The 18,965-nt window shown below is 39.9% G+C and overlaps 1 protein-coding gene across 1 annotated transcript; it reads right to left on the bottom strand.

The window, feature by feature from the left end:
* Positions 1-306: 306 nt before the first annotated feature.
* On the bottom strand, positions 307-18,797 carry agpat3 (1-acylglycerol-3-phosphate O-acyltransferase 3). The gene is made up of 10 exons (XM_029530963.1): positions 18,618-18,797; positions 9,771-9,828; positions 9,351-9,581; positions 8,631-8,800; positions 8,346-8,507; positions 5,621-5,774; positions 5,419-5,521; positions 3,837-3,912; positions 3,332-3,530; positions 307-3,171 (listed from the first exon to the last, which is right to left on the bottom strand). The coding sequence occupies exons 3-10, from the start codon at positions 9,526-9,528 to the stop codon at positions 3,080-3,082; spliced, it is 1,134 nt and encodes a 377-aa protein (XP_029386823.1). The 5' UTR covers positions 9,529-9,581; positions 9,771-9,828; positions 18,618-18,797; the 3' UTR covers positions 307-3,079.
* Positions 18,798-18,965: the final 168 nt, after the last annotated feature.

An 18,965-nucleotide genomic window follows, 5' to 3' on the forward strand; every position in this document is an offset into this window, starting at 1 on the left:
CTGAGCTGAACTTATTTCATCCAAATGTAAGCGCAGACAGAGAAACTCACACAAATCCAAATGAGTCGAGAGAGTAAAAGTTGCTTTGTGATTAAATCCTTTAATATTCTCAAGTTTTTGATTTGAAGAGAACATAAAAATAGCCTTAGAAAACAAAACAAAAGCTGACATAAGATGTGCAACTATATATCCCGAGGTTTAAAAATAAGAAGGAAAAAAAAAAAAAGTAAAAATTGTGTCAATTTGTAAAGGTATTTGGTTCTAGTAAAGAATTCAAACAAGAAAGAGAGCAACCACAACTTACACTTCTTGACTGAATAAAAAACATCCAGTGTAAAAAGTTTTTTTTTTCTTTTTTTTTTTAATCATTTCTGTTTTGGAAATGGTTTTTACTGAATGACAGCATGGATTTTGGAGTGTGTTTGTATCCAATACTCAGTGTTGGGAATTTAACAGAAAACAGACTATGCTCCTAAAGCCTTTCACAGATATCTGAGGTAAAGCAACTCCAGGTACCTTTGAGTCAAAAAAAAAAGAAAAAAAAAGTGGATCAATTATGGACATGACCTTTTCCATTCTCCTTTCTCTTTATTTCTTTTATCAAACTTTAGAACAAGTCACTTGACAACTAATCTCAGCAACTTGATTGTTATACTGGAGGGCATGTTTTACATTTGGATCCTGCATACAACAGGGGCTCAGTTACCATCTACAGAGTCACACAAAAATTAAGCATTGTTGTCTATTAAGGCTTGCATGATATTTGTCTGGGTTGAAAAACTCTACAGAAAGTACACAACATAACTGCCGCTTAGGAGTGATGATCCCCAAAACTTTAAAACACACTAAATAAAATATGGGATTAATACTACATGTGGCACAGGAGGGCAGAGGAGAAGAGAGCAGGTCACAAAATATTCCCTCCACCTCTTGCTACCATTATTTGCATTTGGATACTATGAAATGTGATCCTGTCATGTACTACATGAAAGGAGAAGAGAAAAAAAAAAAACAACAACAACCAACTCCGATTATTAAATGGTGAAATGTATAAAACTGAAAGTACACCAACAAAGGCTAAGTGTCGTAGTGTACCGAGTATCCATTGAAGTTGCCCTATTCGCCGAGTGTACGCAACTTTCTCTGCAGTTAACAAGACTCCTTCAACAAGGTGACACCTTCCGAGCTTTCTGGTTTTAAGACCAACACTGGTTTTCCTAAATCCTCAAACGCTTTAGTGATGAAACCAAATGGAAGCACACTATTTCACCATGCGCTGTTGTGATGGGAGGAAGCAAAGGCGTGTACTCAAACATAACAGAGGTGAGAGGTGAGTGCTGTTTTAAAGGGCTGGCGAATAAGCAATCCCTTGCCTGAGCAAGCTTGACTTAAGGCAAAGGTTAAAACATCACTACCACGTTTCCATGTGAGGGAAGCAAAATAATAACCAAACAGGCTACATAAAGATAGTTGGTGACCTTTTTCTGGAATCTCAAGTCCACTGCCATTCAACAGCATAGTGGTCACATCAATGCAAGCAGTGTGAGCTGCCTTTTTACTGGCATCAGAGGGCGAGTGGTGTGTTGAACTGCTCCAGTGATCATTCTGAGATTGCTGGTTGAATTAACATCACATTTAGGGGGGCAAAGAAAAAATAAACACCAAAGGACAGCATGTATGCAAATTCCTATTTGTGCAAAGCATGTGAAAACAGGAATGAGATTGAAAGGAGAATTGAAATGTTTTAGAATGAATATGTAGGTATCAGTGCTGCGGGCTACAAATGAGACCTGTAACAGATGGTAGGCGTCCTTGATCAGGACAGTTTTCACATTCAGAGCCCTTGTTGTAGTTCAACAGACACCAGCTTCTCGAAACCAGGATGTTAATAGGCCAATTCACCAAGATCACAAGATGAAAGCAGGAAAAAAAAAAAAAAAAAAAAAAAAAAGACAACAAACAAACTTCACCCCCCTGTGATATCTAGCTCTGGAGATGATGTGGGATTTATATCCTGAGAGCTCTGCTCTGAGGCTCCTCCTAAGAACCTCGTACAACGGAGGTGAATTGAATGTCATTATTGGTGCTCAAATTACATGAAATGAAAACTTCAAGAACATGTTGCTTTACATAAACTACCTACCAATGACTCCAGTGAGGACAGTTTTCACAACTCTTTACATTCAAAACATAGTTTCTGGTGAAAATCGTCAGTAATTATCTCACTAACATCAGTTGCTGTTTCTGGAAAGAAACTGAGATCTGAGGTATCAAACAGCGATTTGATCACCATTACCAAAATGTTATTTCCCTCCATTTTTTTGGTAAGGGGTCTGCAAACCTAGAGAAAGTTATCTCAATCAAAACTATCTGCATTGCTAGACATGGGGAGGTTAAATTTGGGGGGGGTTGTGATTTATGTGAATTGACCCTTTAAAATTAAGGAAACCAGGCTGGGCCTCAAGGCACCGGCTCCCATTACAAGTCCCACCTTGTGAAAAAGGGGAGGGGACATCCTGCACATAACAGATTGCTCTTGCAATAATGTGTGGCCCCTGGATGGATGGTAAGATAAAAAGGGGGGAAAAAAAAGAAGCCTGATTTGGATTAGTTCGTGTTCTGTGGGCGAAGAGAAATCAGCACACCCTCACACCCTGATCGGCTGATGACTGTGACAGGGAAGTGGAGATAGGTTGTGCAGAGCAGAATATGGGTGGACTGGCTGCCCATGTTACCTCAGAGAGGTTAGGTGCTGCACCTCAGATGTTACCAGGATTTAATAGGGCTGGGATGGGAACGAGCTGGATTAAGATGCAGGGGAATACGTTACTGCATCTCCCCCTCCTTTTGTTGTGTGCTACACCAGAGAGCTTGAACCCCAAGACCTTGCATGCTCTCTCTCAAACTAGTGCCATTAGTATTTCTAAGTCTGGTCTCTATTATGTTTTCACAGCTGCATCTCCTCCCCAATCTACCAACTGACTCAACAGTGGGAGGAGAATAGAGTTGGGTAGTGGTGAGACACCGCAGGGCGTTCACACAGAAACAGCCGTACACGGGAGGGGTGGGTTGACACACTTTAGTTTTGTTTTTTGGCCTCCAGGTTGCCGTAACTGGAGCCTGTTTTCTTCACCTCAGTGACTCCTATGAGGCGACGGATAGCTATGGAGGCTGTGGAGACAACAAAAGCACAAAAAGGAGTGGCACGAATGAGGACAATTCAGATGTTGAATAACACTGAGCCTTTAGCAAACTGAAGAGTCCTAGCTAATGCCTATGAGTAAGAAGATGCGCTGCCATTTAAAATGTCTCTGGTGCCGAGTTAACCCACCTATGATGAGGAATATGATGAAGCCAATGATGAGGAGTGGGGACCCACTGACAACCACTCCACAAGCAAAGTTGATGAGAGGTGAAAGCAGGAGGGTGGCCCAAAACAGGAAGTTCAATAGTGTCCATGGTCGGCGAGGTGGGATTATTGTAGGTCCGGGGAACTTGCCTTCTTTGTTGTAGAATTCCTGTAAGGCATCCTGAGAAAGACAGAAAGAAGAATTATTAACCATGTAACAAGCCTCCTTTATTTTGGTAGTACACACTGCACAAACTATAATGAAGCTATTCATCAAATCCAGAAATGTCTTTATGAGAAAAGACATATTAAAATTTGCTTGAGTGGTCTAAATGTGTGAAATATCTGTATTTGTGTTTCCATAATTTTCAGAATTTACTTATTCTGGTTATGACTGAAGAAAAATCCCCAACATTTGTGAGGTGGATTGGTCCTTTTTGGATTTTCACTGTGGGGAGCCTTTAGTGGCTGCTTTAATTAGTTTTACCTTCTCCTGATAGATCTTGTGCAGCCAGTTGGCACATTCGGCCTCATTATCTGGTATATCCTCCACAGAGAAACGTCTAGAGGGAAAAGTGCAAAACAAGAATGCGTGTCTATCACAAACATTTTGACTGGTTCATTTATGCTGCAATTTGTGTGGAAATAAGAAACAGGCATGGTGGATTGAAATCAGATGGGCTATTCACAGAAGCCAGGATTTAAAAGTCTGCACGGAGAGCTGAGGGTGAGTGAGAAAAGGCTATAAACTTCAAATGAAACTTACTCACGGCAAAAACTTTTCATTTTTTAACCATTATTTTTTCCATATTGTCTGTGGCACACAAGATAACAACAGGGATGCAGTGAAGATTCAGACTAATTTGGGTGAACAGTGAACAGCCTGACTGAAAGCACTATAATAGGAAATAGTTAAACTATAGACACATTACAACAGAACCCAAGTTATTTGTAAACAAAGAACCTTGTTTTGTCTTGTCTTTAAACCTTGCAATTATGATATAACAGACTATTAGAGTTGATGATCCCTTTAAAGACACAGGCAAGTTTCATATTAATACAATGTAACTGAAGTGGCAGTTTCTCGCCACAGGAGGGCGCCCTCATCATCTGCTAAATCATCCATTTCTCTGCGTACTTCAGCCTCCATATCTTTATAATTGACTCTGGTCCAAAAAAACAAATAAAAGTAGGATCTTCCAGTATCTTTATGTTTGTCTTTGGGGTTATGTGAAATAAAAAAAAACACTATGCATCTGTAGTTATGTGAAAAAAAATGCTTCCATAAATCCCTGGCAAGCTCTTTAATCAGACAAGGTCCAAACTAATATATTCTAACTTTATGGTAGAAATTAAAAAAGAAAATAATCTCTATCTACGTGATTTTTTTTACTCTGTAGAACACCTGAAAACATGAAGCAGACTGTGAACTCGGCAGTTTACCAGTTGCAGAAAATACTGTAGATGAGAAACAGCAGTTGTTTGTACAGAATTTAAGTGCAGCAGCTCTTCGTAAAGGAGGCAAGGTCATTAAATTGTATGTACATTATCTATGTTGCTTTAACAATAGATCATCGAGGCCAATGCTGCTTTTGCCTGTGAAAAGGAACTCATGACAGTAATCTGACTTTTTAGAGAAAGCTATATGGTTATGGATCAGGACCAAATCAGGAAGTGAACATCAGTGTCCGTGTCATGTTTCTGAAAGTCTCTGTTCTAGAGGTTTGAAAACTTCAAAGTAGTTTGGATGCCCAGTGCAAACTTGGTGAAGCGATTTGCTTTAAAACTAAAAGGATATTAGTGTCGATGTAGCCTCGGTGGGAATGCACTTCCTATTAGAGTTACTGGTCTGAAACCATAAACATTCTGGGAAACTAGCCAACACCCTAAGCTCTTCCACCATCCCTTTCATTGTTACAGACAAAAACCCAATTGGATGGAGGCCTAAAGTTTAAAATACATTCATCATCTTCCACTTGGAGACTCAGCTGGCAGTGCAACACATCATTACTAAAATAACAGAACACAGAAACAAAAACCCATATCAGACGTAAACGCAGAGTACTGACCTTACACTCATGTCAGCTTTGTATTTCTTGCCGTTCACAATACCCAGGAGAGTGGGAGTTTGGTTATCTTTGAAGTTGAGAGTCACATCATACACAGCAGTTACTGTAAGACACAACAAAGTCACACATTAGACACATTAGTGCAAAAAAAGACGTGTATTTTGAACATAGTGAACTTTGCATATGTGTATATATACACCACCTGTGCCCTTAAGACACTGCAGTGTTGTGGTGAATCCTTTGGTTCGGGGTAGGAGGTGGTATTTGAGCTTGGGCAGGCCTTTACTCTCTGCAACCTGCATACTGATTTGGTGTTTCTTCTCTGTAAAGCGGGTGCCCTCACAATAAAGAAGAAACTGAAGGGAAGAGTTGTGTTAATAGATACACACACAAATATATATATATATATATATATATATATATATATATATATATATATATATATATATATATATATATATATAGTGACCTCATTTTTGTTGCTTTTCTTCTGATCCTTTTATACTTGATTGAATTAAAGATTAAGTTAACCTCAATATAAAGTCTGTGTTATCTTATTGGGCTTAATGCAGGCAGGTGGGTGACAGCTCTACCACACAGTTATATTCAGTTAAATTTTAAATATAAAAAAGGAAATAAATATCCAAAAAAGGCTTGTTGTCTCTGCCCCTCTCTTCTATCCACACCCAGTGCCAGAATACCTGCTGCAAATGACACTGACTGGAATCAAACAAGTGCCGCAGACAAGGGCCATACACCACGTTCCAAATTATTATGATTGAAGGTCCATAAACATTTAATTTTTTGTTTTTCAATTAAACTCATGGGTGGTATTGTGTCTCAAGGCTCTTTGGATCAATGAAATAAATATCAGTCACCTGTGATAAATAGTTTGCCAGGTGAGCCCAATTAAAGAAAGCTACCTAAGGACGTTCCACATTATCAAGCAGGCCACAGGTTTCAAGCTGTATGGGAAAGAAAAAGAATCTCTCTGCTGCCAAAAAGCGTCAAATAGTTCAATGCCTTGGCCAACATATGAAAACACTAGATATTTCATGAAAACTAAAGCGTGATCATCGAGAGCTTTGTTGCTGATTCAGAGGGTTCATGCTGAGAGAGGCATAATTAAGAATTTTTCTGCCAGGCAAATTAATCGGATTAAGACAGCTACTGCTAAAATGCCATTACAAAGCAGCAAAGAGGTATTTGAAGCTGCTGATCCCTCTGGAGTCCCGCAAACCTCAAAATGCGGGATCCTCCGGAGGCTTGCAGTTGTGCATAAACCTACTATTCGGTCACCACAAGCAGAAACGGTTGCAGTCGGCCCAGAAATACATGAGGACTTGTATTAACAAACACACTAATTTACTGATGAGTGCGGATGATCCAGATGGGTGTAGTGGATGGTTATTGGGTGGCCACCATGTCCCAACAAGGCTGCAATGTAAGCAAGGAATGGCGGAGTCATGTTTTGGGCCTGAATCACAGGAAGAGAGCTGGTGAGCCCCTTCAGGGTCCCTGAAGGTGTGAAAATGACCCTGGCAAAGTATATAGAGTTTCTGACTGTCCACTTTCTTTCATGGTACAAAAAGAAAAACCGTCTGTAACCTTCTGTAGCAAATGATCTTCATGCATGACAATGCACCATCTCATGCTGCAAAGAATACCTCTGTGTCATTGGCTGCTATGGGCATAAAAGGAGAGGAACTCATGGTGTGGCTCCCATCCTCACCTGACCTCAACCCCATTCCTTGAACAAAAGATCTATGAGGGTGGGAGGCAATTCACATCGAAATAGCAGCTCAGGGAGGCTACCCTGACATCCTGCAAAAAAAAAAAAATTCAGGCAGAAACTCTCCAAAAACTCACAAGTTCAATGGATGCAAGAATTGTGAGGGTGATATTAAAGAAGAGATCCTATGTTAACATGTAATTTGGCCTGTTAAGATTAACAATTATCAATTGAACTTCAGTAAATATGGCCAGTGCATTTTGAGATTTTTATTTTGGGGGAAAAAAACAAACAAACAAAAAAACGACTTGAACTTGGGAAGGATGTTCGACTTATACTCTAACGGTTGTTGACTTGAATTCTAACTGTCATTCACATAAACCATTTAGGAAAATCTGAGAAAAATAGCATTTGTATAATAATTTGGAACGCAGTTTATAGCCTCCTGTTTATGGGGCAGGTGCCCAACCCACTATAACACCGGTGGCCCAGTGGCCTGATACTTGACTTGAGGGGAAATTAGATCAACTGCTGATCTGCCTAATCTAAGCCGGCAAAGTGGGCGAGTCACTGTGAAAATCTTTTTTTTTTTTTTTTTAAACACCCTCAGCAAAGATCTATGTCGTACAGCTGCACATGGCGCCATAAGTCAAGAGGGTTTGAATGTAAAGCACTTATTTATTTAGACTGAATGGAGCTGTTTTGCATCACTGAGCAGGGAGAAACCCACTCACATTCCAGTCCAGTCGACCGAGTTTCCCCAAAGAAAAAATAAATAAAACACACACTGCACAGTTAAAAAAAATACAGCTGGTGCAAACAGAGAACTTGAATTGTATACCAGTGAATGGGCCAGAGCATCTGGAGTTTATGTATTTCTAAAGAGTAGTTATTCCCTATGAAAATAATTCCACTTCATCACATCTCAGATCTTATTTTTAGAGTTGTGTTTCTATTGGTAGTAATAACATTGTACCCACTGAGGTACAAGATGAGATGTGGGAACATAAGCAGTCAGCCAGGTGCACCTTGTGCAAAAAACACTTGTAATCCTCTCTCGACCCCCAGACAGTGAATAAAGTCAATAAACCAAGGTCATATCAGAAACCTGTTTGCACAACTGGGCCAGAATGGACTGACTTCTAAAATGACACCTACACTCGTACATACAAACCCGTGTTGGACATGTACCTACCCACATATATTCAGGGTAGTCTTTGAGCCTGCTCAGTCCACTGAAGACTGTTTTTCGATCTTCCTCCCACTTTCTTTTGCAAAAGACTATTTCAAGGAAGTACCAGGTCCAGCCAATCAGAGGAACCTTCAGCAGTTCATGCTTGGCTAACACTTTTGAGCTCTGTAGAGGAAAGAGAGATAGTTGTTTAGTTCATTCAGAGCAATGAAGCGGTTGAGAAACGTTATGAATAAGTCTGTATGTGTATCTTTCATGAGGGTCAAAATATGTTGCTGCTTATCTGACCCCTAAGACGCCATATCTTTCACACATGGTCCAGCCACAGAGGAAGTCGATTTCAAAGTTGTGGTTGAGGATGATGATGACATGCTCTTTGCCAAACTTGTCCACCGTAGCCTGGTCGGTGTATAGGGTGCAGTCTGTGCCTGACCACCACTCCAGCAGCATCACCAGCTCTGCACACAGATGACAAGTTCTGAACATTAAGATGGCACTTGAAACTCTCATCTCCACTTGAGATCTTAAATAATTAGTTTTCCTAAAAGGCTGCACAAAAGCATTTCTCTCTAAATACAGGTCAGGTTTGGTGCTTTGGTGTTTTGTATATCAATACTGAGTGAACCTTCATCAAACTCTGTAGTGTTTTAAAGCAGTTGTGTAGCAATTGTAGCATCTAACTGAGCTGTGGCTACCTCTGTTAACCCATGACAGCAGCCATTTCTGGGAAAAAGCTCTGATAAATACACAGTGCACTTTCTGGACAGCACTGCATGGCAGATAAGGTTATTTGGCTTCTGGGGAAATCATCAAAATGAAGGAGCAAATATTTGTCTCAGATCTAAATTCAGATTATGTAATAGACAGGTCCGTGGGTCAGGTGTGTCAAAATAAGACATGCATGACGTCTTTACTTTATTTATGTTTATGTATATGAATATGAAATATGAAAACCTCTTGATGCAAAGATATTTTGCAGGAACAACACAACATGCATCATCTACTCACGGCTCCAGAGGGAGTAGCTGAGCCTGCAGTTGATTCTGCGGTAGAGTTGTTTGTTAATTGGCCAGAGGATGCAGGTACAGAGCTGGATGAAGTTTATGATGAGGCCGCTCACCACAAACACAAAGCCCATCAGCAACTGCAGTATAAACAGGCTCTTCAGGTAGGCCAGAAGAGCCATGGCTGAGGAGCCTGGAGAGCTGAGTAGGCTCCTCTCTATACACTACGACCAACCTGGAGGGGAACATGAACAGCAGAGGCAGTGCCACAGCACAACAATTTCAATGACAGTTACGCAAACAAAACCGAAAGGCACAGAAGTCGAGAGAGAAAATCACAGGAGGACAGAGTGGTAAACATTAAAAAGTTTCATGGAGCAGTGTAGACAAAAGGATGTGGCCTGTTTAAGACTGTGTTTCTTACCACGGTGGGATACTTTTACAGTCCGCGTTTACACGGTCCTTCAGCCAGTACCACAGACCTGGAAAGAGCAGCAGAGGTTGAATTAACAGCAGCCAGGGCGACATGGCTCATAGGCCACAGCCCAGCGTCATTACAGAATAATTTAATAAATGGAACCTGTGCCTGTGTCTTACACAACTAATAAAATAAATAAAAGAAGCATTCTTCTTTGAGCAGGTATCCCAGTTTGCATGAATCACAAAGTTATTTATGAACAGACTCAGGTGGAAATAAGTACATCTTAAGTGCTTTGTAATGATTGTTTGGATTAAACATCACGCTAGATTGATTGTTGAGGTTTTATTGTTGTGGCTGTCCTACCATTCACCCGAACTTGCCCATGACTAACTGCTTCTTACTGTTGTAGATTAACCACTGAAAGTGACAACTTAATGGATCGAGGAATATATTTTTCAAGATGTGCCTAAAATTAAACTTGCATATACTGCATAATTCAACCCGAGGATGTTACTTTGGTTATTACAGGATATTATAATCAGCAGCTTGTTCAGTTTTATTGAAATCTTTATGACTTTTTGACTGTTAATTTGACTGAATAAGTTGTATGAGGACCAGATCTTGGTCTAGATTTAAACTGATTTATTAAAGTTCAAGTGATAAAATATAATAGTTGCAGCCACAGATGCACTGTACTTTATGCTGCTGCTTATCCTGATAGACAAGGTGGCATGCAAACTCTCCTGGTAAGTGTTTTTCATGATTTTAGATTTACCATTTCAAATGCTATGTACCCTAAAAGCCACTTGGCCCTATTGACCCTGATGTAGCCAAGATGTAGATGCTGTATGTTGTTGCTGGTATGTGCACATTTGTTCATTTGGATAAATGTAATTTTCATAAACAAGCTCACAAGTCATCCACAAGTTGTATGGTGCTTGGAAGCAAATTAACAGAAAGGCTTGAGCTGGTCATTCTGTAAGATTCATATATTTACACTTTTATGCATCTGCTTGTAAAACATTTTGCATTTATCTGTCTTGCAGCACTGCAATGTAACAATGTAGCAACGTAAGTTAAACCATTCTTTTTTTAGATGCCCTGAAAAATATGTATTTGTAATATAATAATTGAAATAATAGAATAAACACATCACCAAATGGCTTGAACCAACAACTACAAGTTGACAGTAAAGAAAGCTTTACATGTTCGGATTCAGTCTGGGCCTGTGTCAGCTGTCTTTGAGTGCTGCGGTTTCATCCAACAGGTGAACTGAAAATAATTAATCGTACCTTGGTAAGAATGTGACTGCTTGTATGAGCTCTGCAACAGTCTGGGGCCTGATCCTGGCCATTGTCATGTGCAAAGGATACTGGGACAGACTGACCAAGAACAAACGTGAAGGGTCTGAATTATGCAACATCTGCCGCAGACGTAACATTGTTTATATAGTTTGTGCTGTCAAAACACCAGGTGCTGTTGTTAAAGAACATTTCACATTACATGATATTAGCTTCAATTATTGCAATTTTCTTTTCATATTTTTCAAAAAGGGAAACACGTTGGCATCGTGGTTAGCGCTGTTAACCCGCAATTAGAAGGTTGCGGGTTTGGTTCCCGGCCTGGGTCCTTTCTGTGTGGAGTTTGCATGCTCTCCCTGTGTCTGTGTGGGTTTCCTCCAGGTACTCTGGTTTCTGAAATTCCTAAAGAAAAACTCTGGTGACTGAATTTTTCCAAAAGTGAAATGGTTTTGGTTGTTTCCCCAGGTACATTAGTCCATTATTTTCCACGTTCGGCTGCTCCTGCGTGGCTGCTGTTGGCTATTTTGACATCAAATTTTTGCAGTCTTTTCGCTGGATGCCCTTCCCAGCACATCCTTTCCCATTGATCCAGGATTGGGACTGGCACAAGTGCTGGTTGTGGCTGAGGTTTGGACCTGGGGGCTCTGCAAGCAAGGCACGCACACTGAGCTATATCCCCAGGCCACATGAGTGTACATGTGTATGTGTATCTCAGCATACTTAGGTGACTAACCATTACAAGATATGTTAAGCAGAAGCACAACCTGCTTCACCCCTCCTACCATTAGACTATTGACGAAAATGTTGCCACAGATGTGACGATTACTATTCAGGAATACTGAAGAGTACGCTGGGTGCCTGGCCTTGAATGGACTGTTCCCACGTTTACCAAAGCCCATTACAGTGTAGGTCAAGCCAGTTTAAAGCTGTTCTGAGGAACGTTTCTAATCTGCCTAATAAGGAGTTATTCCTTTCCAGGTATGTGTAGAGATCTGTTGTGGCCATGGCCTTCAGCTGCTTTGTTTAGCATCATGGTATATGGCTATAACATATATTTACATGGCTGGAATATCTAAATTTGTTCAAAACATTTTTCAAACCAAAACTTCAATAGCTATATTATACGTTATGTGCAACAGCTAGTACATAATGCACAATCATTTAGATTCACAGCTACATCTGTGTCGGAAAAAAACAGCAGAAAATGCAGGAAGGACACAGGAACACTTTCACGCATGACTCTTACATAACGGCCTTCAACACAGATGCGGTCTTGACTACTTACTTGTTTCTTCAAATATTAAATTACTTTTTTTACACAGAAAAAGAACAGTGAAACTGAAAGAACTGCCAAACAGTCAGCAGAGCTTTATCAACCCAAAGAAATCAAGTTCAACTGTAACTTTCAAATAACCTCTATATATTTCCAGGGACTTTTACATTACATTCTTCTAAGTGAAGGGTAAACTGACAAACTAAAACTAAGCCAGATAGTCCACATAAGGGAGGTCTATAACAGGAAGGTAACAAGTCTTACCCAGTACAATTAATCCAATCCCTCATGAAACAAAATGCAACACAGTACACAGAACAGTGAAGTAGCTAGGGTGTAAAGGGAAGGAAATAATACTTGCACATCCACAGAACTTCAGCTCAGTTTCTTTGGCCAACAAAAATGAAAACGTTTCTAAATAACTGAAGTTAGGACAGGCAGATGTTGAAATACTGTCACATATGCATGCATGTCACTCCACGGTTCTGATTATCAGACACATCCAAGCTGTCTCTGCATTATGTTAGTAATGTGACCTTTAGTCCTACTTGGAGAGAGTGATCAGGACAGGGACCGTTACCCTATTGCACACTTAATCTGACTCCTGTTACATTCCTGTAAGGGTAGCAAGCAACAACACCACAGAACCAACGAGTGCAGTGTGCATTTAATACATATTACAACTGTAATTTAAGGTTTGCGTGAGATGGACTATACAAAATTAAGTCTAGGGTGGGTTGTGGGGGGAAATCTCTTACAATCATTTAATAGAAGAGCGTTCAAACTAATCACTGAATAGACTAAAGCATCGTGTTCTGTACAGACTTTGCCTTGGGCTGTCATTTCTATTAGTAGATCAGAGGAGGAACTTTCAGAAAAAAAACATACTCTCCCAAGCAACTTCAACAAATCCAATTGGGTAGGATTAAACAGAAACAGCTGGAAGGCAAACACGCTTATTAAATGTCTGACCTAAACCAAAAACTGCTGAGTCACTCTTATTTTGGGTAATCGCAAATTTTTTGAATGTGAATATTCAGAGTTTACATTTTCTAAATATGCAAATATCATTGAAAAATATTAACTAAACTCGGGGCTAATGGTGTAATGTTAGTTTGTTATTTTCAAACTCCTGTTAGCTGTTAGTTTTGGTTACACGTCAGGATTGTTTTAGAGTAAAGCCTTTTAAATTTCAGTCATTGATGTCTGGAGACAAATTAGCCAATGGAGAGCTAACGCAGTCAAAACTTTTCTGTAACAACAAGCAGTAACTCTGTGTGACAACAGATACACACTTGAGACCAATTTTATTTTTTTCACACTTTTTTTCCCTGCTATCAATTTAATAACCATGCCTAAAAAGAGGGCTGCTATAAAATGTGTCATGCAATCTGAAGTACTGTGAGTATACAAAACGCGTTAATATCACCTTCTCTTTGTCTTGCAAGATTGTCAGTTCACACATTCATCTTCGGTTCCTCATTTTTCCGCAGATGATATAAATAAGTGTTTGTTCAACAAGCATACAAACATCTAAATTCAACCTTTATATGAAAGCTTAACCCTTACAAGTATTTTGGCCATGCAAAGGTTTCAAATACTCTTTCAAATAAAAAACAAATAATTGCAAATTTAGGTTTGGTGATATTTGTAACCGACATGTGGTTCTCAAGCTTGAATGACAAGCCAAAAAGTCAATATTTTAATACATATTGCAATTGTATTAAGACACATGATTTCAGTTAAATTTATAGTTTTTACGACAGAAATTTACTTTGAATATTAATACTTGTGATTTCAGTAAGTTCTGTTAATTTTTTGTCAGACAAGAGAAAACCAGCAAGAGCTTTCTGGAAAAGAAAATATTTATCGTTTACAGTATTTATTGTTGTGTTATTGGTGTTTATTTGTTGTTCAGCTTATTTTTGTTTGACAGATATAAAAAGTGACTTGTCTGTGATAACACAAACACGCAATATCAGCCTGATTAGGTGGATGTCTTTTAAAACATTACAAAATTATGATTTCTTAATACAGAACATATAAACTGGCAAAAACAATGCACATTTTTTTTTATTATTAAATGACGATACCACTGTAACAATTTGCCTAAGGCACAGGTAAATAGCTAAAGCCAAATGGAACTAATTGGCTAAGTGCTGCAGTAGCTATTTAGGTTAGCTGTATTGACACTAATCAGCAAATTTGTTTTTTTTTTTCCCCCTTAATGCTCACATGAAGTAAAAAAAAAAGCAAACTATCACCAATATTGATCTTAAAAACACTATAACTGCATTACATAATCTCCCTAATCAAAAAGATAAACCTTTCCTATCGCCAAACCTCAGGTATTACTGTTTAAAGACCACATTCCCCTTTAAAGAAACATGAACACAAAGAAAAATTCACTTGCCATATAAATGACACTACGTAACAAAATTGAGCAATACTGTGCAAAGGACCAGTGAGGGTGCAGGGTCCACCGGGGCTGAACCCAGCCTAAAGGAAAGATTAGAGATGCTGACTGGGTTAAAGCTGCTTACAGATGAACAGTGCCTCGTCTCCGAATCACCTGAATACAGCCTCTGCACAAATAAATGTGGCTTGCTCATACTCTTATATGAGAAATCACTGTTGTCAACAGAAGCCAGCTAAACATTGGTAAAGTTCTGTCATATTTTGCAAACACCTTACCTTTATTTTTCAAATTCTAAAAATTGTAATTTTATTACGGAAGTCTACGTGTCACATGCCACTGGGAACAGCTGAATGATGCACTAGAGAACTTCTATCCCTTTTACAAGTACTTGTAAATCTAGTCAGGACTATCCTCACCTGGTATAACTACAAACTAAACTACTTCTCCTGCATTTAACTTACCAATAGACATAGTAGGCCATTGCCATGACCACCAACGCCCCACAAATTCCAGTGAAGATCATCACAGCACTCTGGTTCAGCATTTTGGCTCCTGGTATCTCACCAAATTGAAGCCAGAATAAAAATATAAAGAAATGCCTGCAGTGAGCTGTGGACAGTCACAGGCTGTCCTGCTTCATAGCCATGATAATCTCTCAGAAGGAAATAGATAATGATGATGGCAGCAAAAACACAGCTAGAGCCCAGATCTTGGTGTATGCACTGTCTGATCAGTGCAACAGTTTACTGGGAGCCAAAGAATTTCCTATCACTGGAAAAATTACCAAAATGAGTGGCTCTCTATTGAGAGCATGGGCAAAAAAGTAAACGGCAGAAAGGCCACAGCAGATTCTTATTACAGTATGCTAATGAATTCTAGATAGACTGAAAGGTGGCTCACTTCTGGAAGGGAGTCACTCATGTACTCTAAGCAGTGTCTTACATGCATCCCCATCCTCTAATCCAATGGATCAGATTAGTGCTGATTAGCAGGCTATGGGCACCCTGGATGTGTCACATTTCATCAACATCAACAAAGAAAATGATTTGGCTCTATCCAAAAAAGGAGCTGTGAGCAGGAAGGCATCTGTTGTACTTAAGTACCCAATCATTATGCAGAATTTCTTGCCTTGCCTTGCCATTGGCCACCTGTAAGTAAGATGTCACATTGGAGAGGTGCGATAACCTCAGAGAGAATAGTCACACCCTGTGTATTGCCACCCTGTGCTCTATTTCTCAAATGTAATTAGGAATTAATTAAATCAACGCCTGGATATCAGATGTTCATCTTCCATCCTCACTGCCTCCTTGACAAGGCCTCAGGTGCTGAAAATGGTAAAACAGATCCACACTCAGACAACTGATGGCTAACAAAGCTAGTGGGCAAGCCAACAAAAGCCTCTGGACGTTTGCACAGAATTAATTTTAAATAAGACTCACGCAAGTTGACAAGGAGACACAGAAATAAACTGCCAAAGGTAAAAGGTTACAATGCACTACTGAGGGTTTGCCACCGGGCATCAAAGCCAAATAGAAATAGAAATAAAAACACATAGTGATAGCTGGACAATGAAGGTCAAATAGAGCCACACATAACAGCACTATACCAGTTGTTTGTTGTAGCGATACTTCAGAGTCACACCATTTATTACTATTGCAGCTAATAACGTCATTCTTTCTGCAAAGCAAATACTAACAGAAGATGAGATAATGCCAGTCCATTATAATAATATCTTTATTTGGTTATTGTCAACAATAATTTACATCACTGACTGTAACAAACTAAAAGACCACATCCAGCAATTCACTGGGCCAACTAACATGTATCTACTGTTGTCAGAAAGATGTCAATAATTTTTGGTTTTGGTTGACAATTATCATTAAATTCCAGTGAGTGTAGCTTTCTTCTTTTAGCTACGTAAATATGGAACTGTGTACGTATGCACTCAGAACCATCTAAAGAACTACTCTAAAGAGTGGTGCTAAATTGCAGAGTTGCTCCACATTCATTTAGTAAAAATGCTGAGGAAAATATCCATGGCCTCGACTGAAGAGTCTCTCTCTTTGAGGAGATGTCGTATTTCACTTCACGAGGTGAAGACCTGGTTCATATAAAATGGCATTGAATGATATAATAACAGAAAATACATTAACACAAAAAACAGGGACAATTTCCATTGCAAGTGAATATTGAAGATGTAGGTTGTATGTCAACTATCAATGCTACTTTGTAGTTAACCAGATTGTCACAGAAGAATTTACAAGGTTCACTGAATTATATAGAACAAGTGTGGACCAAGACTCTTGATGGAAATGTTGAGATAAAGGCTTATGTGTATGTCTCAAAGTCCTAAAGTCCTCTTCCCATATGAACATGACACTCCATGAGTGATGACTGCGTGATAGATAATGGAGGACCGGCCATTGGACTCTATACATACAACACAACTGCATGATTTGTATTTCAGATATATATACACACACACACACACACACACACCAATATAATCACTAATGTTAGCCTGCACGTCTTAATAAACAGTTTGCTTGCACTGGATTTATCAGGCCAGAAATGGTACAGCCCTACAGCCAAAACACATAGAAAATAATGACAAGTTCTTAACAAATAGAAGGCAGAAATGTTAAGATGCTTCATGTTTTCAGATTTTCCACACATAACATGTTAATTTAGTGTGATTAAATGAGGAATGGCCCAAAACGATAGATACACATAACATTTCCAAAATGACTTCTTACAAATAATGGAACCCAGCACTTCAGCAATCTACACATCTCATTGTAAAGGTCTTGAATTCAGACAGACTTAACACGTGGTTACTGCAAGCCAACAGACATGTTCCCCATCTAAGATCCATGAGTGCTTTGTCAATCAAGCCCAACGCAGTATCAGTGGTACTAGCCATGTTAAGACTGCAGTCTAACTTCACTGCATGAGCCGGACATCCACGGCACTCATGTGATCCGCTGGTAAACATTATTTAAAAAAAAAAAAGGCTGGTAAAATAGCACCGAATCAGTACTTGCCTGTGTCGCACTGTTAGGCCGGCTGGCTAAAGCTGAGGTTCCTGCCTAAAGGGAGCCGCAGACTGAATGAACTCCAGTAACCTCACGTCTGGTGAGACTGGTACGACGCAGGTCAACCCGGAGCCAGCTGGCGCGCACGACGTGCAGCGTGGCAGCGGCGGCTTGCAGTGTGAAAAGTAGTTTCTTTTATTTTTGGATTATTTTAAAGCCACAATGACGGGGATGCAGTGGTGTGTGCTGCTCGATCAGCTACCATGCTTAGCTTTGCAGCTTTAGCATCTCCCATGTATCGGTGCGGCACGGATAAAGCACTACAGGTTCAATAACCGTTGAGCCAGCTCCTCCAGTGACTTGGCTTATCTTTTGGCACATGTCGTAAGATAGCAACCCCACACCGAAAAAAACAAAGTTGTACACGCAAATTGATCCTCTCCGTGTAAAGACGAGAAAGTGGAAAATGAACCTGTGTGTTTAAGAGTCGATGCCAAAGAGGACAAATAAGTTGAAGCTAGCTGACACCTGCCTCGACCTGCCGCTAATGAGCGAGCAGCGGCGGAAGGACGGACAGCTCCGGCGGCACATGCTAGCATGCTAACTTAGCAAATCCACCCACAGCTCAGGTTAATAAATGAATCCGAGCAGGAGAATGGAGTCGACCAGTCTGCCGGTTCAGCTGCCACTGAGTGCCGAATATCCTCACATATATCCTGTATGAGCGGCCGACCCGACCTGCTCCGCTCGCTCACATTATTACTGTGCCCGTTAGCCAGCTAACGTTAGCGGTCAGTGTCAGTTAGGGTACTCCAGGCTTACCTGAAAGTATCCACTCGGGAGTCGGTAGATTTTGTGACACTTCTTCCTTGATTTGTGATCTTCAGGGCCGTAAAATATCTCTGCTCAGCAGACCTTCAAAAGGATACGGAATAACAATGATTTGGGATAATGCGTTTTGCAGGAGCGCTATTGTTTGTCGGTTACAGCTCCACATTTCCTCAAAGCCCATCTGAAGGTGGCGTGTCCTACATCCGGTCCGGCCCCTTATTCATTTCACAGAAATAAATAAAACACAAGATTTGTGTTTATACTTTTTAAAGATGTGTTGCAGCCCATTAGTTCACGTATAGATTCTGCTCACATAAACATATTAACAGAAGTAGATTT

This window comes from Echeneis naucrates, chromosome 21 (genome assembly GCF_900963305.1).
Source record: "Echeneis naucrates chromosome 21, fEcheNa1.1, whole genome shotgun sequence".
NCBI classification, from domain to species: Eukaryota; Metazoa; Chordata; class Actinopteri; order Carangiformes; family Echeneidae; genus Echeneis; species Echeneis naucrates.

Bases quoted from the DNA above. Each gene is read 5' to 3' on its own strand.
- agpat3 (XM_029530963.1), bottom strand. From the start codon at position 9,528: ATGGCTCTTCTGGCCTACCTGAAGAGCCTGTTTATACTGCAGTTGCTG. The intron at 8,508-8,630 runs GTCAGATAAGCA...TTTCCTCTACAG, and splicing joins AAAGATATGGCGTCTTAGGG to AGCTCAAAAGTGTTAGCCAA. The intron at 3,531-3,836 runs GTAAAACTAATT...TGTCTTTCTCAG, and splicing joins ACAAGATCTATCAGGAGAAG to GATGCCTTACAGGAATTCTA.